At 34.4% G+C, this 21,918-nt stretch overlaps 1 protein-coding gene across 1 annotated transcript in view; it reads left to right on the forward strand.

The window, feature by feature from the left end:
- Positions 1-574: 574 nt before the first annotated feature.
- Positions 575-21,918, forward strand: part of LOC142349751 (5-oxoprolinase-like) — a 60,621-nt gene continuing 39,277 nt past the window's right edge. The window contains exons 1-7 of the mRNA XM_075401498.1: positions 575-1,308; positions 3,272-3,423; positions 7,668-7,799; positions 12,208-12,213; positions 14,259-14,552; positions 20,107-20,334; positions 20,619-20,749. Coding sequence (XP_075257613.1) covers positions 1,109-1,308; positions 3,272-3,423; positions 7,668-7,799; positions 12,208-12,213; positions 14,259-14,552; positions 20,107-20,334; positions 20,619-20,749 — 1,143 coding nt within the window. The 5' untranslated portion in view covers positions 575-1,108. The remainder of the gene's footprint in view (positions 1,309-3,271; positions 3,424-7,667; positions 7,800-12,207; positions 12,214-14,258; positions 14,553-20,106; positions 20,335-20,618; positions 20,750-21,918) is intronic.

Below are 21,918 nucleotides of genomic sequence, written 5' to 3' on the forward strand. Positions count from 1 at the left end.
AACAGCATTTGATCATAAATTTCAGATTTTAAGGTAATTGCGAATTTGATTAAGTTTAATTAATATTTGTAGAGATTGATGGAATAAGTGCGTCATACTGCAGCGTTTTTTTTTTAAAAAAAAATCAACAGCTTTTTATCAATGCAACAGATGGTCTACAATAAGAAAAAATACTGGAAATTTATACAAAAAGAGTGAAAATCAGTTTAAGTGTGCAAAAAGTCCACAGAATTGCAATTCAAGATCGATATGCTGAACAGCGATAGCCCGGGTTAGCTTTGCTTTAGTTTAATAAGAGTGTGTCAATAGTTTTTAGGGCGAAGCTTACAATAAGTACGACCTGAAACTTTTGTGGTGGTGCCGGCACATTTTTTTTGTGACAATTAGAAATTGGATCGGAATAACTAGCATACAGCCAGAGTGAACCGATGAATGTGCTTTTGGAAAGGGAGGTGGACCGATGCTGATCTAATTTTTAGCCCTCAGTCGACTACTTTTTGCCACATCTTGTTTTTTTTTATTTAAGGAACTATGGCATTTGTTAATCTAATGCTTTTCCTGATTTTTCAGATTAGGGTAATGTTTTACAGCTCCCTTTTGTATACGTATTACATTATACTTAGCCATCAACGAAGCACAAAAAATGTGTAACGTAACACGGTAATGTGTTATTCCCCTGATATGTATCTCGCGTTGAAGTAAATTGACGAATTTTCTGTTCCTTAGTATATTTTGCCCAGCATTGAATTATTTACCCGTGGTGTTAAAGCAACCCGATATTTCTTATCTTAAGTACACTTTTACTCGCTTGCCCCTCGCATTGCAATGAGCTGAGGGCTTTCAAATCCTATTACTCTGATTATAATTTGATGAGTCCCATCTCAAATGCAATGTTCTTTGAAGAATTTTGTAAATAAACCTCACTCTTACCTGGTCTACGTACCTTTGTGTTTGCGTAGTTCTCTACCATTGGGTTTAGTTTGAACAACTGATGGTTAGTCGTGAAATCTTTCTAAACTTTATAAAATTGGCAGATAAGATTTTACTTGAGAGGATATTTTTTTCTGAACTGTTATCGACTGAATTTTTGTATTAATTGTTGTCTGTAATGTCAGCCAAAACAACTCGTGGAAAGTTTAAATTTGCGATCGACCGCGGTGGTACGTTTACTGACGTCTACTGTCTTTGTCCTCCGAAGATTTCAGACGAGGAAGTATCCGGAAATGAAGCGGGATATTATCCAGTTACGATGAAATTGTTGTCGGAAGATCCGGCTAACTACAAGGATGCACCGACCGAGGCTATTAGGTATGTTTCATCTCGGCTGATTTTCCCTTTTTTTGATCTCTGATTATCCCTTTGTACAGCGCTACTGCTGATCTTTGATGCAAGCAAATTAATCAACGCAAAATTTCGCTAGTGCAGTAAACGCTAAAAGTTTAATGGCACCTTTTCATTTTTTTGAATCGAAAACTAAATGTGATAACGGAAACGATCCTCTACATATAATAATCACAGAAAATAAAATAAAATGTCAGACGAAAAATTTTTACAATTGTCAATGCATTTTATGACAGACAATACATTTGCAAAATTATTATCTTTTTGGTTTTGTTTTTCCCAAACTAACATATTATAATAATTTATTCAGTGCGAGATAAGATAAGTGAGGCGAGGCGAAATGTTTATGTTTACTCAAAAGTGAGTTAATATTTTTAGTTAAATAATAATCATCAAATAACTGACATTGATATGTAAAAATGTTCACCCCCGGATTTTAAATTATTGCCCATGTTCGGAAATCAGTATTCTTTTTAATAGCCGCTACGCCATAGCGTATTGTATTGTTTAATTTGTTTTCTCTTTAATGTTTTTTTTCGTTTGGTGTGTCATCTGCTGCGTTGGTAGTCAATGGTTGAACTCTGAAAAATTTACGGTAATTTTGAAATTAAATGTTAAGATTTTTTTGATCAGTTTCCTTTTGCTCTTATCGCAGTAAGGATAAAGTTTACTGCTTTGGCAATTACGGTGGGAGTCAATAGTTGAGTAGAAATGCTATCATAAACAATGTTAAGAATTTTTGCTTCGGGGTTGCAAATAGTGGAGGCTTGTGCAAAAAAAAATATCAGATTTTAGACTTTGATTTTTTGAATTTCGTTTCTTTATTCATTATTTTTCTTATTTCTTCAAATGAATGCTATAAGGAAGTACGCAATTCTTTTCGATGGTTTGTTAGCTACAGTTTTAGTCAAGTTTCAAGTTGGTCCAGGAATCTTCCAGGCATGTTTTTAATTCGTTTTCCATTTTGATTACGTTTTCGATTTTTACAAAAGTCAGAACTTAACTTTTCAATTACCCCGCTAACTGTTTCACGTGAATGTATTTTAAAGTTTTCACTTATTGAATTGCTCAATGTTGTGAATATGATCAATAGCAGAGGAGCAAAATCAAAAGAAGCTGGATAAACCGATGAAGTCAGGTCATTAAATAATAGTGTATTGGTTTATCAGGGGGTGATTATAATAATTCGTAGCTGGCCTTAGTATTAATCTTAAGAGCCCTCAAGTGAGAGCCCGAATACAAGAATAGTTGTGTAATCTAACTTGAACTGCTCACGAATCAGAACACTTTCACACTTGAAAAAAAGTTGTCAATTTCCATCTTCTTTTTTTTGTTTCAATCCCGATGGGCCTCAAGCGGGTCAACGGCAGCTATTTTCTGGCACTCCGGCTGTTTCACCTTCATTCGTATAACTTGTTTTAATCCAGAAACTTTTTCCGGCTTATCTGTTGATGCTGATCCTTAACAGGATTTTCACTACATTATTTGGTTTATATTACGCTAAAGATGAAATCATTGAAGAACGAGTTTTTTAGTTGTGACGCCCGTTTAATTTGTTCTTAACGATAGTAGCTTGTTTGAGCATTGTTTAATTTTGTTTGATCATAATTTCAGGAAACGACACAGCAGTGCCAGACATTGATGTTCAAGTTGAATAATAGACAAAAATTTTCCTGCAAAATATGCTAACAATCCACATAAACGACCCGAAACATGGTGCTCTATAAGTCTACACAAATTTGCATCGGTCAAACCATATAGAGAATCCAAATAGAGAATCCTAAAGTAATGCTAGACTTATCAGTCAATGTGCAGTGGACAAAAGTCGTTCCAATAATGTTAATTTCCAAATAGAAGACTGAGCTCAATAACATTGCGCTTATCTTTTTGCGGTATTTGATTCAAAATATTGGTTCTTGATGCTCTTTAGACGCATTCTGCAAAGTGAGACAGGAATTGAATTTCGGAAAAGTGACCCAATTGATGCCTCGTTCGTGGATTCTATCCGGATGGGAACCACTGTGGCCACCAATGCTCTTTTGGAGAGAAAAGGGGAGCCTATGCTACTCCTCATTACCAAAGGTATTTCTCAATCTGACCTTAGATAATGAGACGGTCGCTTATACGAAGAGAGACGTTTTTGTTCCGACCCCACTTGTGGGGGGGGGGGAACCATATACTCAAATGGGTTTTTTTTGTTCAGACAATTTTGGCCGATCGATATAATAATTGAAGAGAGTTGTGAGTGGTATCATTAGAAAGCCCGTCCAGCGTAGAGTTCGGAATTAAAAAGATTTTTTTGAATTTCGTTTTTCTTCGAGGGGTTATCGAGGTTTTAAGTTTTGTGTGAACACATGATGTTTGGCATGTTTTGTTCAATTTTAGCATATTTTCTGTTCAAATTAAGCTTTTTTGCTATAAAAATACTAATTCAAAATTAAATTTTGTAAAACAAATGAAACAATTTTGTGTTTTCAACAGACGAAATTTGTCTTAAGGAAGCTTCCGGAAAAAAATTCGATTTCTAATTGAGAGCTGTTATTTTAAAAACCATTCCATATTTTTTTTCAAGTCACTTAGAGAATGGTCACTTTTCCAATCAAGGTTCTGTTGATGACAAACGTCAATTACAGTCAAATGATGCCCAATGACCAATTGATTCGTTTTCAAGGAATTGCTCATGTTTTTTATGGCTGCGACTATGAGTTTTCGTAATTTTAATTTTAATTTTTATATTCTTTTTGAGATTATGGTAAAATTTTGAAGTTCTATGGCAAAGACTCGTTGACTAAAAGTACAATAGGTTTCCTAAAGTGCAGTAAGTGAACCTATGTAGAAATTTGAGTGGACAGCTACTGGCTCTTAAGGCTTTAAATTTAAAAACAATTTTTTGAAAAAGTTTGTTTTAAACATTTACAGATGTTAAATTGTTTCTGTGAACTGTAAGTCGGTCTCACTATTGAGAGGGCTTACTTTTTTCTACTGTAGCCAAAATTAAACCCAAAATTAACGTGTTTAGCTGTTTTATCTTCTTACTTTTGTCTTTATGACTTACATATTACAACTTTTCATTTTTTATAAAAAATTCTGGTTATTTTTTCAAAATTTTGGTTCCCATTGAAATTCTTTCTTATTATTCTATTATTGACATTTCCCATTGGCTTAACGAAGACGTTCAACTGATCATAGATAAGTTTTTCAGAGAAAAACTTATGGTTTTAATGGCCTCGGCACTGTTATCTTGCTCTGTTCTATTGACTTTTTTTTGGTTTTGCCTGTATTTGTTGCTCATCTCATAGTTATACAACTTATTGTGATGAATTTTTGATTAGTTAGGAATGACACAAATTATTGCCTTCCCATTGAGGCATAATGTTTTACAAATTATTTATTGACTTCCGCTGAGAGCTATTGAATTTTATTTTATGGCTTTGATATTACGGCTTTTCTCGAAAATTTCGTGGTTTTAAATTTTTTGTTCATATTTGTTGGGTGTTTTGAAGTTAAAATGTTACAAAAATAAATCCATTGTTGTTGAACAATGTTTGAGAAGGGAAAACTTTTTACTGATTAGTTCATTTTTTAACGGCTTCGACACATCTCTCTGAATTATTTTGCCCGTTTTTTATTCTTTATGTAGTCGTAAAATGCCGAGAGGTGCAATAAGTTTGTGACTGAGGGTAGAAAGAATGAACTTACTCATTGCAGTAAGTGTATAGCAAATAGCCTTAAAGTTTGATATTATTTTTTGCAAATTTTGTTTTGAACTTTTTAGTTTTTGTTGTTGTATTTGTCAACTAGTTTCTATTTCTCATTATCGAGAGGCCCCATCCACTTCCTTGTAAATCAAATATTAGGTTGTCTATTGGTATTATGTCGTAACTGATGTTTTTTTGTTGGAAAATATGCGTTTTATTAAAATTTTGTTAGTGGTCAATATTTGTGTTCGTTTTCTCTTCTTTCAGCACCTTCGCTAATACCAGATCCCAATGATTTTTTAATCTAGCCCATATGGACATATTTACTTTCAGTATAATTTTACTTGAATTAGTTCAAATAACATTTTAAATAAAAACAAAAATACAGATAACAGCGAAAGATTTGAATGGCTGCAATAATTTGTGTTTTAGCAACATGTTTGTAAGCTTTTCAGTTTGTCTTCGTAACCTTTTGTCCGTTTTTTGGCTCATTCTAACCAAAGACAGTTCTTTTTGTTTGGTTATTGACTTTTTAGTAATTGTATCAAGATTTTATTGTTAAAAGCTAATGATTTTCAGGACTTTTGAAATTTTTTGGTTTAAATAATTTTGGTTTATTTTTGAATTTCACCTCATTATTTGTTCTTTTTGTCGAATTTTTGCCTAGTTTCATTAATATGAAGTCCCATCTGCTTTGTAATCGCAAAAAAGTTAATTTGTGTAGTTAAGCTTTGGTCTGATTGTTTTTCGACGACTTTATTAGGTGCTTTTAAGTTGGTTTTTTGCCGTAGAAATCGATTTTGTTTTTGCTCATTTTATTGTTTGTTTTTTTTCTCCCATAGTCCTTTTAATGGTCGATCTCGTGAGCGCTGTAACGAGGCATGGCATTATGTAATTTATTTAGGGATTTGTTTATTATTTTTTTTTAATTCCAAGATCTTTTTTGATTTTCTCTTCATTTGGTCGACAGTTAAGTTAAAAATGTAGATGAGCGCGAGTCGGAACATCGTGTGCAAACGCACATTAACGAGCCTCCTTGTCTTCTTTGTCCTTTTTTGATTGTTACAATTAAGAATTTTAAGGCTCTGTCAAGTTTCGAACTCCAATTCCATTCTACTTTTTATCATTTTACTGGCCAATTAATTTTAGTCTTGACTATATATTAAAAAATTATCGTTGTTTCTGTTAACTGCATGCTAGATGCTATGATCATTAGATTAAAAGAATAATGTGAATATCTTTGTCAGGGTTCGTTTTGGTTGGGTTATAAAGGAGCATATTTTATGGATCTCGAATGTAAAATGAAAACGCAAAATGGAGTCGAATAATGATGAGATTGAGGCATTTAACTTTTTTTAGGCAATATTGCAGCAGAAATTTATGAAATTATTAAAGGGACAAGGGCGGAGAAGTATTGGCATGCCATGTATCTTTATGCATTTTATCAATTGATGGTTTTCGTTTTAACGTAAATTAGGAATAATAAGTTGTCAAAAACGTATCAGACATAATTTATGTAAACACACAAAACGGTCGTTGCAGGCAGCCATTTTAAAGAGTGTGTATCGTTCAATCAAAAGTTGCCCAAATTCTTCAAAAAATGAGTAGAATTTATTCTACAGATTCCCATCTTTCGAAAGATTCCCATCTTTCGAAAGATTCCCATCTATCAGACATAATACAAGAGATACGACATCAAATGCTGACTAAGCAACATTGCAAGTTGCAATTTCAGCGATTTTAGTCAATTCTTAGGTTGTGGGAGGGAGTTATTTGAATATCTTTCTTGTTTTTGTTTTGAATAACAGTTATAAATTGCGTTTGTTTTTGGGTGGCTATGTTCCTTGCTTTGATTTTACATGCATACAAGAATTAATATCAGAAGTAATGGCAAGAATTTCTTTATAAAGAGCTCTCTGAATGCAACAGTCTTGACAATTTTTTATAGACTTTCTATCAAATTTTTGAGATGAAGTTGTAGTTGTAAATGATGTTAAACATGTATGCTGCAATTTTACTGAAAGTTTTAAAGCTTGAGGCATACATTTTATTTAAAAAAATCGATAATCAGAAACATGCAAAGATCCAAAAAGTGTTTAGTGCCATTATTGAAGTTTTTGCACCCTAAAAATTTATGATACAACCATGATTTTGCTACCGTAATTTGAACGGCGATCACGTAAACCTAAAAGAGCAATGCGTTTACTTAGGAAGTGATTGATCCTAATATAAGTTTTCAGATTCATATCATTGAAGTTTTCTTAAAACTGGTTAGGGCCATCGGCTTAATATATCTTTAACGGTATCAAATATCTTTTGAAGCAGGATTGATGCTTCTTAGATTCTTAGTACTCTTAAATTTATCTTTTACAGTTTTTAAATTGTTTACTGTTCTGCAATACAACGGATAAATTGCCATATAAACGGGCAATCAAATTATGCTATATGAAAAAAATATCTCTTTTTTTCATATGATATATGAAAAAAAGAGGTCTTTTAATGGTATCTGGCATATTAACAGTAGAACTACTAATCACTGCAATCAGTGTAGTTTAAAATTTTTTACTTGTTCAAAAAATTGTTCACTTGTTATCCTAAACTTTCCGTTTCTCAGATTGTTTCTTTTAGGTTTCAAAGATCTGTTGCACATTGGCAACCAGTGTAGGCCGAACCTGTTCGATCTCTCAATAACGCTACCTGAAAAGTTGTACGATAGTGTCATAGAAGTGGATGAGAGACTATATCTGGACCAACAGAAATGTCAACTGGATCTGACGCAGGAATTCAAAGATCTCGTTGAAATGTGAACGATTTTTTTTTTAAAGTTTTGATTTCGTTTTCTTTTGTTCCCACCTTTTTTTTCAAAATCAAATATTAATTGATGATGTGAAACGATTAGAAATGCCAAAATTTATCGCGCAATGATATTCGATCAGCCGTATAAGATATGAATACAAGCTCATTACGAGCCTACTCGCCTTCCTTTAGTTATTATTGTTCCGACCCCACTTGTTGGGGGAGGAACTATACACTCAAATGTTTTTTTCGTTCAGAAATTTTGGCCGATCGATAAATTCATCGTAGAGAAATGAGAGTGGTATCAATAAAAAGCTCGTCCGGCGCAGAATTCGAAATTAAAAGAGATAAATTAAAGTTCGAGATTTTTTTGAATTTTTTTTCGAGGAGTTATTGAAGTTTTTGAGGAGTTATTGAGGTTTAAAGTTTTATGTGAACATGTGGTATTTTGTTCACTATTAGCATGATTTTGCCCTATTTTGCGCTTTGAGTGGATAGCTAAGGGCTGTCAAGACTTTGAAAAATAATTTTTCAAATTTTTTTTTGAAAGTTAGCCGATATTAAACTAATTTTCTTGCATAGTAAGTCAATGTCAGTAATGACAGGACGCCCTTCCTTTCCTTTTTACTGTATCAAAAATTAATCGTGTGAGCAGTTTTATCTGGTAACTAACGGTTTTAATACTTCCATAACACGACTTTTCGTTTTTTGAAAAAAAATTTTGGATTTTTTTAAATTTTGTTTCCTTTTGAAATCTTATCTCATTATCTTCGTATTGGCAGTGCCCATTGGCTTAAAAAAACGTCCGATGGATCACAGATAAAGTTTTCAGAGAAAAGATTATGGTTTAAATGGCTTCGACACTCTCTCCTCAAATTTCTGCTGCATTTGTTTGGTTTTTGCCCGTGTTTGTCGTTATTTTCATAATCATAGGACTTATTGTGATGTCTTAATATTATATTGATGAAAAACATTCCTGTCTTCCCATCGAGGCATAAGGCAGTGTATTTTTACTTCCGCTGAAAGCTCTTGAATTTAATGGCTGTTAAGACTTTAAAAATATTTTTGTAGAATTCTTTTTCGGACATCAATCAATCTTAAACTTATTTTCGTGAACTGTAAGTCAGTCTCTGTAATGACAGGACCTTCCTCCTTTCTACTGCAACTAAAATGAATCTGGTTGGTGGTTTTATCTTCTAACTAGTCGTTTTTTGACTCGATGCAACGAGTTTTCATAATTTTTAATTTTAGGATGTTTTTTTTGTAATTTTGGTTTCTTTTGAAATCTTATCTCATTATCCTGATATTGACAGCTCCCATTGGCTTGTAGAATACGTCCAATGAATCATAGATAAAATTTTCAATGAAAAGCTTATGTTTTAATTGGCTTGACACTTTCTTCTCGCACTTTTCTTCTGAATTTTTGGTTTTTGTGTGTATTTATTGTTGTTTTCATAATCATAAGACTTAATGTGATGTTCTTTTAATGACATATGATTCACAAACAACCTTGCCTTCTCATTCAGGCATAACATAGCGTATTGTTTGTCTGCCGTTGAAAGCAATTGAATTTTACGTTGTTGATGTAACGGTTTTTATATATGTTCATACTTGATTTTTTGAAGTCATATTGTTAAAAATAGGAGAACCTCATTGCTGCTAAAAAATTTTATGAGAATATGAAAATTTTTACCAAAATATTCTTTTTTGGCTTCGACACTTCTTGCTCAATTTTTTTGAATTTGCTGTTTTTGCTTTTTTTTTAAACTTTTTATATAGTCGTACAATGCTGACTGGTCTCATAGGCTTCTAATTGAGGATTTTATTAATGATGTTGCTCAATGCACTCAGTTTATAGCGAATACTTTTAAAGTTTACGATTTTGTTTGTTCTCAAAGATGTTTTATACTTCTCAGGTTGTGCTGTTTTCGTCGCCTTGTAATTTATTCTCATCATTGAGAGGTTCCATCCAATTTCTTGTAATTCAAAAACAATTGTTTCCGTTGATGTCATGTCGTAGCTCATGTTTTGTTTGTTGGACAATATGCGCTTTCATAAAATTTTTTGAGTGATCAATATTTGTGTTTCTTTTTCTCTTCTTTTAGCACATTCGCTGAAAAATTTTTGTTTTTGCTGATTTTGTTGTTTGTTTGTTTCTCGTAGTCTTTCTATAGGCGGATCTTGTGAGCGCTGTAATCAGGCATGTTATTATGCTATTCAAATTATAGTTCGGTTTTGTAACGATTTCTTAAAACTCAAACATCTATTTTTAATTATCTCATCCTTAGATTGACAATTATGTCAAAAATGCAGATGAGCTCGGGTCGTAACATCATGTGCGAACGCACATTAACGAGCGTCCTTGTTGCGCTAAATCCTCGTATAGCGCAGTTTGTAATCTTTAAGCGTTATTTTTGCTTTGTAAATTTGATTTAGAAGGTGCTTTCTTACGGTTTGCCACGCTGTTGTCAATTCAAAATTTCCGACTTTGATTGACGAAATACAAAAAACTCAGTTTAAAATTAAGATGTAGTAATCAGCGTGCGTACAGACGTTGCAAAAATTGAAATGTTCGAGGCATCTCTAATGACGGAGTTCTTTGAAGAAATGGAAGAAGATTTCTAACTATGATAATTTTTGTTGCCTATACGTTTAAACTCCGAATAAAATTCTCCATGTATCAAAAGGTTTCGAAGATGTGTTTGTAGCTACGAAGCTGTACGCTGAGCGTACCTATATTGCAGTCTTCAGAATTTTTTTACTATTGATATTTTTAAAATTCAAAGAATTTAATTGTATTGGAGGTGCTGTCTTTTTACGACTCGAACATCTACTTTTTGATATGTGATTTCTATTGTTGGATGCTGTTTTAGGGGATGTCAAATGCCGCACACGAAAAAATTGTTTAGGTCAAGCAACTGAACAAAAGACGAAAGCAGAGAAAATTTTAAGAGTTTGTTTTGAGAGAGAGCGGGAAAGTTGGTGTACAAAAGTTGGTGTACATTTTTGCCATGCAAGCAATTTTTTTTATCACATGCGGCCTGTTCAAAGCTTTCTTTTAGTTTTAGCTCTAGCTTCTTCGGCCAATGTTTTTAATGAGTATCAGGTAATCGTATGATTGCGGTTTTTTTTAGCTATTAAGTGTTTAATAAACTTGATGACAAAATTTGGGCCATTTACTGTCATTTTGAAAATTATGACATTTTTTAGCTGTTTATGTTTTATCTTAATTTCCATTCAGTCTATCGAGAGTCTGATGGTGACAGTTAGTCTCTTTTGGTATTTTAAGTGACCTTATCATTTGATGGGAATGTGTTTTTGCTTGTTTTATTGAAACCTATTATTTCGTGTTTTTTGTGCTTTTCAGAGATTTTTTTATACAATTGCTCACTTAGACCTATTCTTTGGGATGTGTGGTATGCTAACATGAGACACTTGGTTGTCTGGTACAACAGCATTTACTGAACTAATTGAAGATTATTTGGGTTTTTGTTACTAACTTTTTGCTTTGCTCTTTTTATTTTTTCTGGGTATTTATTGTTAAATGGGTCATGGGAGCAGTTGGCAGTAGAGGATTGAAAATAGATGTAACTATTAGTTTCTTGGGAGTAACTTTTTGTTCTATCTCATCTTGTCATAACATAGATGTTACTAGACAATTTTGTAGAAGAAATATCAGATTTTGAATTTTTTCTTTCTCATTATACCTTTTTCTGCCTGGCTTTTATACCAGAACTCTTTAGTTAAACAGATTCAGGATCACAAGAGCTGTTGAGATTAACTGAATGGAGTCGCAACTTATTCATTAGGTTTTTTTCAAAAAATAATTGGAGTTTGATTATTTGTTCTTCATTTTGTTTCCGTTTTCAAAATTAAGAATTAAGTTCAATATATAGCTAATCCAAAGGAATTGTTGCCTGCGGCCAAAGTCAAGTATTTGAGTTCGGATACTTCTGGCTATGTGTTTTTTGTTAAGATCTGTTTACACATTTATGGTTTTTGAAGTCAAATTGTAATAAATTTTGATCGCGCCAAGGGAAGTGAAACGAAAAAAATATAACTCCAAATTCAAAGTAGAGTGAGAAAACGATGTTAGAAAAGTATTTGCCTTCCCATGTGATTTCTTTGTTCACATGCGGCAATTTGACTGGTTTTAACTATTGAGTCCAGGTCTTTGATCGGATTTTCTGATATGAATTTTTTGTTAATGCACATCGTAGAGTAAAAGACTTTGACTGCGAAGATGTTTTTTACTTTAACTGTATAGTGGGCCGATTTTAGTTGTTGTTTCGCCCGTTTTGCCCTTATTTGTGAATAGCTTTTAATATAGATAATGTTTGAATGAGTGGGTATAACAGTGAATAGTTGATAGGTGAATGTTTGTTGGAGCCCATTAATGTGTTTTAGTAAAAAAAAACTTGTGTTCTGCCGAAAAACTTGACCCAGAAATCTTTCAGTTTTTCGTTCAGTTTAATTTTGATTCACCAAGAGTTTATCTTTTTTTGGAAGCAGGCTGTACAGATAGGATATAGATTATTTGTTGGATGTTTGATTGAGTTTTTCACTTTACTGACGACTTTAATATTTTCTAATTCGAGTTGAAACATTTTTGATCAAGTTTTTGTTGAAATTTTTGTTGCCCATTTAAATTTTTCCAGAAGCTCTACAGAAAGCAGTTTATCTATCTGATATATATTCGAAATTACAATAAAATTTGAGTTTTATAATTTAAAAATCATAAAACTGTCTAATTTTTTTGGTAATTGCAATAGTTTTGCTCTTTCTTGCTTTTTGCAGAATATTAAGTTTTTAATGTTTGATTGCAATTGTTAGTTTCTTCAATGAGACTGGAGGCTAATATTTTGAGTGAAATAGGTCAGTTATCAAGAAGATCAATTTTTGCATTTTTTTTAGGTTTTACCATTTTACTTCGTTTTCGACATTCTTGTTAATTCTTAATTACATTTTTATGCGACCAGTCTTTTGTCACAAACTAATGAGCTATAAAGGCATAGCTGTGCAATGCTTGTCTTGATTTCGTTTGAATACTTTTTGATAAGATTTGAAAAATCGAAAAGAGGTTATCCAGTTTTGATACTTTTTATATCGGAGGCGTTTTTTATTGTCATTTTTATTTTCTATCTACTATTTAATGCAATTGGAATATGTGCTATTTAAAATGCATTTGGAGGCTAGGTTTTGGTGATGAAACGTTTTTTTTCCGAGAACATGGCGATTACTTGTACTTGATTTCAAAATTTGATGATATTTTTCTGAGTAAGTTTTGTGCTTCGTTTTATGTTTTGAAATACTATCTGAAATTTGTTCTTCCAGTTTTGATTGAAAGATGAATCAGCTGCTTTTGGACAGCGCTTGCAGCAATTAATCTTATCAAGTGTGACATTTCTTGTGCTAAGTTTTTGAATGACCCTTCTCGTTTAGACTGTTCTTTTGCTCGCTGGAAAGGTTTGAACTTTCGTCGAATGAAATGGGTTAATTTGGTTAAAATACTCAGGGCTTCAAGTGTCTAAGCCTCCCTCATAATGTTTTATCAAGCATCTAGTGTAGTTTTAAGTGACGTTCTGGGGTAGCACGAACGCCGGAGACAGAAGGCTGGGTTTTTGCACGCTTCTCATTGTTGTTGCCGCCCCTCCGTTTTTATTCTCCACTTAGGCGATCGAGCCTCTCAATGCTTAAGCTAGCAACAACCAAAGCCTATCCCTCGCCTGTTCGAAGTTAGTCGGTTATGTTAATTCGTTATTGTCACCATTCCGATATGCTCTTTGCCATCGTCAATCGTTGTTAGTGTTGGTTTTTTCGTCGACTAGGATGACTCCTAGATACTGTCACATTTCGTTTTTAATTGCTCTCAAACGAAGCTTGAGGTAATTATTTTAGTCCTGTTGGTCTTTTTTTAATGCGACTTTTTGCTTGACTGATTTTTCGTCTGACACATTTCGGTATAAACAGGTAGCGCCCAGGTGTCATGACGGTATAAACAGGTAGCGCCCAGCGGGCATTAAGTGCCCGACGTTAGTCGGTTATGTTTGTTTTATTCAGGCATTATTACACCCATCGGTTTATTTATTCTTCTGGTATGGCCGTTTTGTTTATTGTCATAAAACATGCGTGTAATAAAGGTCTCTAATAAAAAGACTTCGGCGGACTAAATTTTAACAAGCCTTACCAATTCATCGCTGAAAGTTAGCGAGAGTTTTTTTTAAAGCGGCGTCGACAACTTTTTCAACTCATTTGCATATCTGTTTCTAGTCTATTTTGCAGCTATTCCGACAGATCCCCACAATTTTAGAAAGCATTATTTTATGCTACAATTTTTTGTTTCATTTCTGTCAAGCCGATTTCTATCTTACTGGATAAAGAGCAGTCGCGCATTTTTTCGCAGTTTTCACTAATGTCAACGAGATCCAAAACAGTTCCCTCAAGTTATGGGAACTAACGGACAAACATTGAGAGTTGCTCAGAAATTGAATCCTGTGTATCTCCGAGAACAGTTAATTGCAGTTCACAACAGAGGCATCAAATCAATAGCTGTTGTCCTAATGCACTCATACATTTACCCGAACCACGAATTAGAAATTGAGAAGTTGGCGAAGGAGATTGGGTTTGAACAAGTGTCGCTTTCATCTCAGGTGATGCCTATGGTCAAGATTGTGCCAAGAGGGTATACAGTTTGCGTGGACGCGTATCTAACGCCAGGTAAATGTAATGTTAGTCTTTTTTATTGGATCTTGTCGTCCATAAAATTGGAAGTGAATTTAGATGGATGGAGTGAAATTGAAACAAAAAATGCTGTTTTAACTAAAAAGCTAACTACAACCAAAACGGGCCCAACGGAAGGTGGTATTTGTTTTTGTTGACTAACCCGGTTTGAAGTTTTGAACTGCGGGACGAATAAATGACTATTTGAAGTTATATAATTCTCTTAGTTTTGTTTTCTAGAAACGAAGGAAAACTTTGGGAACCGTTGTTATTCCTGCAAACAGAAATCGGCCGTTGGTTCGGTCGTCACGTTAAACTGTCAATAGATTTTTTTTACCTTTTCAAATGGTTTCAAGCGATATCTTTGAGAGATATTATTGGCGTTCGTTTTTTTGTTTTGTTTAGATTGTATTGGGGACCTGTGATGTCACGATCACTTAAAATCAGCCTAGTATTCGTTCTTTTATGCAATTGTTGAGTCATTTTTGAGTCTATTGTTTGCTTATTTGCGTGACCTTTTGCACACATTTTGTGACCGTGTAATGACGTTGTGGAGCTATTGATGTTAATTTAGGATATCTCACTCTAAATGAAGGCTGTTTGAGGGCACCTTATAGGAACCATTCATTACTCTGACAAATTCTGAAAATCACAATATCACTGCAATTTACTAGTGTAAATTTCGTTTTCATTTCTTAAAAAATTACTGATAGCTGCAAAAGCTATAGCTAAGTCAGCGAAGAGACCAAATTTCTGACGAAGAGACCAAATTTTTGCTGGCTGAAAAATTTCCTGTTCAGTTTACGGTCCCATTCCCATCGTACCATTTTTCCATAAAATCAAAGTTGGAAAAATTGCTGAAACGATGGTAACTACCATTTAATTCCTATCCTCTCTGTTTTATATCAAGTTTCAATGGAAACGCATCATCATTTAGCGTTGATTGGATCATGTAAAAAGAGAATAAGTCAAAAAATCAAAAATTGATTTTCAGCTCATTTGATATAAAACATTCACTGTTGTCCAACATATCAATGAGTTCTGAAGAACGAAGAAACGTGTTAAACGGTGAGCTTAAGTAGCCATCGCCGCTATGGATGGAAAAGTAATTTGGTGGTGGTGTTGTTCTCATGAAAACGGAGGTGGATGCAGCCTCTCAAGCATTTTTGGATTATGTTTTGGACCGAGGCTCAAATACTTCCGATGCCACACCCAAAACCCTTAATAACAATCCGGGGTATCATTGAAGCCCCCTATTTTGACATGTCGGAGGATCAAATGGAATCGTCGGTAACACTTACAAACGATTAGTTCGAGGCATGCCTAGGTTCAGCTAGACACCGAATTATCCATGAGACTCTAAATGGTCAAAAAAAGTAATCCTTTTTACCTGGCAACCCTAATGGTTAGTCCAAATCTGAAAGCAGCGGAGACTTTCGATATATAAGTATTTTACCTTCCGACTCAAGCGAATTCTGCCAATGTCAAATTTGGCATTTGGCTACTAGCGCAATTATAGTCTTAACACGCTGTAAATAAGTCATGTAATCGCATTTTCCGGATGAAAGGTACGCATCTTAACAGTTGAATGGAACTATCAAATGACTCTAGGAGGCGCTTTGAAAATTCGATCTGATCTTGAGAGCTGTGATGGAGTTCCTCTTTCGTTCGCTAAGTCAAAAAGTACGATGTGTTAAACCTGTTATTACTATGAATGAACCCAGAGTGTCGGGAAGCAAATATCGCTCACGAACATTCCTATGTGCACTTAACAAACCTCTAGAATCAACTTCTGGCCCATTTCTCTGATAAACTAGCTCTCAACGCTTTGAGACTTGCCTTTGAAAATGGTGAAGCTTTGTACATAACAACGTGTTCCATCGTACCCAAAAAGCTGCGGTGTAGATTGGGATCACATAAGCGAACGCGTGACTTCATATTACGAAATATTAATTATTCATGAAATCGTTTGAAGGTGTTACTTCGAGACCAAACTGGAGCGGAGAATTTTTTTATATCACCATATGCTACTATTGATGTAAATTTATTTATCTTTCAAAGCGCTTGGGTTCTTTCTAACTTATGTGGAACTCTTGCAAACGTCTTCTGTGCTACGAATTTATGCTCGACCGCTGAAAGATGGATACCCTAATTTTGAGCCGGGACGTCTCCCTGAGGGGAGCATGGCGTCGTTCAATTGAACCTTAAACCTTTGAACTCCAGAAAGGTGCACATTTGTGATGCTCTTTCTTATTAATAGCCGCCCTCATCTATTCAGCCGGCTATTATAGCGCTCGTATTTTTTTTTTTACTTCGTCGAATAAAAAAATGTTTCGCTTTACCTCATTTTGCCGCCTTTTCAACATTTTGCGTGAAATCTTTTTGACTTCTCTAGGCTAGTTTCTCTCTTCTCTCATTCTGCTAAAAGTGATTTTGAACATCAGTTGCTCAGCAAAGCAATTCAAAATGAACAGAGTTAGTACAAAAATGGATGTCAGAAATAGAAACGGGATAAACCCATAAAGCCCAATTTTAGATGCCCGCTATTTGAACGTCGTTCCTATAAGTCTTATTTACCATCTCTAATGCTTATTGTTATTGATAGGAGCCCCTGTAGCCTCTCTCTAAGAAACAGAAGTATGTTCAACTACGAAATGCCTTCAAAATAAATCGGACTTAAAAAAATGTTTTTGTACAAAAATCTTTTTTTTTCAATATCTTCTGTTATTTCAATCCCAATCATGCTTATTGGAATCAACGGCGGCTATTTTCCGGCAATCTGCCGGGTATGTTTTTATTTGCACTAACATTACAATATTATATTCCAATCAAGTTTGGACAAATTCTTCTATCATTTGCCTATTTTTGAGAAATTTAAGTAATCAGATGTTAATATTGTATTGAGTAATAAACAGTTGATTTACTGAAGCAAAGTTTTTGCTGTAGCAGTTTCTTGAGTTGTTATAGTGATTGTCAGCTCGCCGATTCTGGAGAAAAACCATACCACTACATCCATCGATGCGTGAATTGTTATCAAAATCAAAGCAATTGTTCAGTTCAATAAGTGCTCAGCACAATTTCTGTCAGTAGATCGACGAAGCGTTCAAACCAATAAGTCATAGTCAATAGATTGGGCAGAGTTTTCACTATTTTTCAAAAATTCAGTGTTTAAAATAATTTACTCAGTAATCAAGCTGATTCGGATAAAATCCAAATAGCTCAAACATAGAAAAGACAAACAGCTAACTGTAGCTTTTTCCTGGTTTTTTAAAAGTTCGATTAGATTTAAATGTAATGAAGCGTTGTATTTAAATGCTTTTAAATTGCTCTCAAACAAAGTTTGTAGCACTTTTCTATGTCATCTTTTTTCCAGATTTTTTTTGCTTAATCGGTTTTTTTTCGTTTAGCGATTTTGGCTTTTCATCCTTGAAAATGGATGGACTGGTAATGTATGGGGACAATTGGTGTCTGTTGAGCCCTTGTGGCGCGCCACTGGTTTCTAAGTATACTTTTCACAGAAACTCCTGAGGAGGTAGAATTTCATGATTTGATTATAGCTGCGAAGCTGTAAGCTGAGCGTAGCTATATTGCGGTGCTCTTGGTTTTTTTTTGTTTCGTCGTCTGACGCTTCATTTTCGTTTTACATTTGTTCTAGAACATTCTGTCTCGTCACTGCTTAAATGGGTTTTTCGCGCTTGATTTCACGCTTTCTGCGTGACCTAAATTGCGGTTATTCAGAAACAGAATCTGTTCCTAAAACAAATTTGATTGTAAGAAAACAGATTGTATGGTCCGACAGCCGAGTGGTTAAGGCGACTGGCTGTTAATGCGGAGATCGCCGGTTCGAGACGCGACAGGGAAACTTTTTTTGCACCCAAAAACAACCTCCTTTGAAATAAACTTGTAAGTATCATAGGCGGCGGCGATAACTATTATCAACTCACTTCTGTATCTTTTTCCATCTGTATTTTACGGCACGCAAGTCTATTTCGCAGCTATTCCGGCAATATGCCGGCTATGTTTGTTATTTCTGTGAAGTTTGGGTCACCTTCTTTTCATCCCTCCGTTTCCACTGCATCCGCCTTAGCGATGCGAACTTTTTTTTAAGGGTTGATCTGGCGTCTACAAAAGCCTAATTTAGCCATTTTTTTTAGTTTTTATGGAAAACTTTGCTTTAGAAATGTAATCTATTTCGAAAAAGGGTAATATAAAAAGTAAATAGATCCATTGGTAATATAATATGTTGGCTGTCCTCTAATAGGAGTTCTCTAAAAAAGAGTATAGAAACGATAGATAATTAGTGTATCAGAACATAGTAACCTTAGTTGAGAGCAATTTTTGTTATATGTGAACTTCAAAAATTTTTAGGATTAAAGTTCTCATTAAAGCGTTTAAATTAGCTTTTCGACTGCGTTTTTGCTGTTAAAATCTGTTTCATCGACGTGTTTCTGTGACGACTGAATGTGTCTCTGTGTCTCTCGTTTTCGGGAAAATTAAGTTTTCACAATTTTGAATCTATTTTTTGCTCCCTTGGCTTAGCTGCTCGCTTAGTAATGTGTATATGGGTACCTCCGCAGCATAGAGCCAGCGAGACGGTACCCATATACACATTAGACTAGTGGATATATAAAGGGAATTAGAGTAATGTGTATATGGGTACCGTCTCGCTGGCTCTATGCTGCGGAGGTACCCATATACACATTACTGTAGCATTACGCAACGCCCTCATAGCTCCCAATTTGTTTTTTTTTAGTCTTTGAGCTAATCTAATATTTTATCTGCAATGGTTCATAATCCTTATGATTCATGAACACGTAGACGATGAGGAGTATATACATGTATGGAAATGGTGGTTTTTCTTCGGTTTTTTAAACTGAGTATAAAATTTCTTTTTTAAAAAATTTCTCTTTAAATTGAGAAATGATTGCTATACTGCCTTGTGAACGCTTTGTTAAACTTCACAAAATGTGTCGATTCGGAAAAGCAGTTTTGTTCAGTTGTTTACTGCAAAAGTTAAAGAGAAAATGGTAGTCTGAGAAGTAACTCAGTTCTGCCTATTGTGATAGGTGGTCTAAACAATTAGATAACTATTGTTAGATCATGGTTGATTAGTGCCGGGCTTCGTTTTCACTCGAGTTCGGCTTGTTTCAACTGTTCTATAATCAATTGTGCCATGCAAAATTGTTGCTGTAATTATTACTTAGTCTTCAGCGTCATCAGAAAAAGTATTCAGACTTTTTTTAAAAAATAATTCAGGCAGTGAGGTTTGAAAATTAAGTTTAGAAACTATTTTTCCGCCATTTTCGTTGGTTAAAGTTTTTTCCATGGAGGGGTGCTTCTTGATGAAACGAATGCTGAAGTTGAAAACTTGTATCTCTTTGCTTTTAAACTTTCTGCCCTTTTTAAATTTTAGTGATAAATTTTTTTATGGTGTCGATACTTTTCTACTATTGTGAAAAGATTCGTCACTTATGCAAATTAGATCACAGAAAAGATCGCTTTTAATTTTAATGATCCCTTTGAAGTGTGTCATTTATCATCATATTTTCAGCCATCAAACGATATCTGGATAATTTCGAGAGTGGTTTCGCCGATCTGTACAAACACACACGAGTGCTTTTTATGCAATCGGATGGTGGTTTGTCGCCAGTTGAACAGTTTAGTGGAAGCAGGGCTATTCTGTCTGGACCAGCGGGGGGAGTTGTGGGGTATGCGTTCTCACTATATGGACATGTCGGAGAATGTGGAAAAACGGAAAAGGGTCCGTATTTGATTAGCGGTATGTCGGTGCGCAGCTTTTTACAGATTGTTTACAGATTTGCAAATTAGCCCTAAACGTAATGGATAATGGCATATGATATAGTTATCCTCAAATAGATGTTTATTAGCTGTTTTATTATTCATGGAATTTAATTAAGAGTATGAGCTTGAGTTGTTTCTTATATCAAAATCAAGGAAGCTAAATTAATCTGATTTTGAATTGAGTTCGTAATTACGTGTAAAAACTAAGAGTAATAGACGATGTTGATTTTAAGTTGTAACTGAGTGAGTTCTTGTCTTTAGAGAGTGAAGGTGTAAGTTCTAGTCGGCCTCTGATAGGGTTTGACATGGGAGGCACTTCGACTGACGTCAGCAGATACGCTGGATCCCTCGAACATGTCTTCGAGTGTACAACTGCAGGAGTCACTATTCAGGTCAGTTCCATAAGGTCACTATTAAAGGAACACTCTAGTACCAAGAAGCTATGTTTATCATTATTTCTGCTATTTAAGCAGAATGTGTCCTAAGTGCTCTAAGGCTTGAAAAAGGCGTGAAATTTCGAATTTCGACCAGAGGATCTAAGATGGTTAAACAGCTTCGTTCTTTCACTGATTGCAAAGTTGTCAAGCTACACAATATCAGATTTCCATGGACATGATTTTCGATCAGATTAATGTATCAATATTCTCAAGAAACCTTTCTTTTCCTGGTCGAATACTCTAGTTTCAGCAGTATAAATGAAATTTAAAATATGAGGTCAAACAGACCGCCACTTATGTTTTGGGGATGCAACGCCATAAGATGAACGGAAATTTGTTGTCTGTTGTCCAAACAAGCTAAACTCTTTGGGTTATTAATAGCCGCCCTCATCTTCTCAGCCGGCTATTATTGCGCTCGTATTTTTTTTTTACTTCGTCAAACTTTTTTCGCTTTACCATTTTGCCGCTTTTTCGACATTTTGCGTGAAATCTTTTTGAATTCTCTAGGCTAGTTTCTCTCTTCTCTCATTCTCCTAAAAGTGAATTTGAACATCAGTTGCTAAGCAAAGCAATTCAAAATGAACAGAGTCGGTATAAAAAATTGAAGTCAGAAATAGAAACGGGATAAACCCATAAAGCCCAATTTTAGATGCCCGCTATTTGAACGTCGTTCCTATAAGTATTAGTTACCTCTCTCTAATGCTTATTGGTGTTGATAGTAGCCCCTGTAGCCTCTCTCTAAGAAACAGAAGTATGTTCAACTACGAAATGCCATCAAAATAAATCGGACTTAAAAAATATTTTTATACAAAAATCTTTTTCAATATATTCTATTCGTTCAATCCCAATCATGCTTATTGGAATCAACGGCGGCTATTTTCCGGCAATCTGCTGGGTATGTTTTGTAAATTTTGAGAATCTACGAGGAAAAATGCATGATCCCAAACTTATTTTTTAACGAGATAATGTTCCGGTGCTTAAATCACAGATTGCCGGCGATCTCTTCCAAAAAAGAGTGGGAGGTATTGGAACACTTTGATCTTTTGGGGGCTCATTTTATTCAGCACTACAAGGAGGCAATTTTGTACTTAGTGTTCTGTTTTGGCCAAACTAGAATAAAAGTG

Source organism: Convolutriloba macropyga, chromosome 11 (genome assembly GCF_964194025.1).
Source record: "Convolutriloba macropyga chromosome 11, txConMacr16.3, whole genome shotgun sequence".
In the NCBI taxonomy this organism is placed as follows: Eukaryota; Metazoa; Xenacoelomorpha; order Acoela; family Convolutidae; genus Convolutriloba; species Convolutriloba macropyga.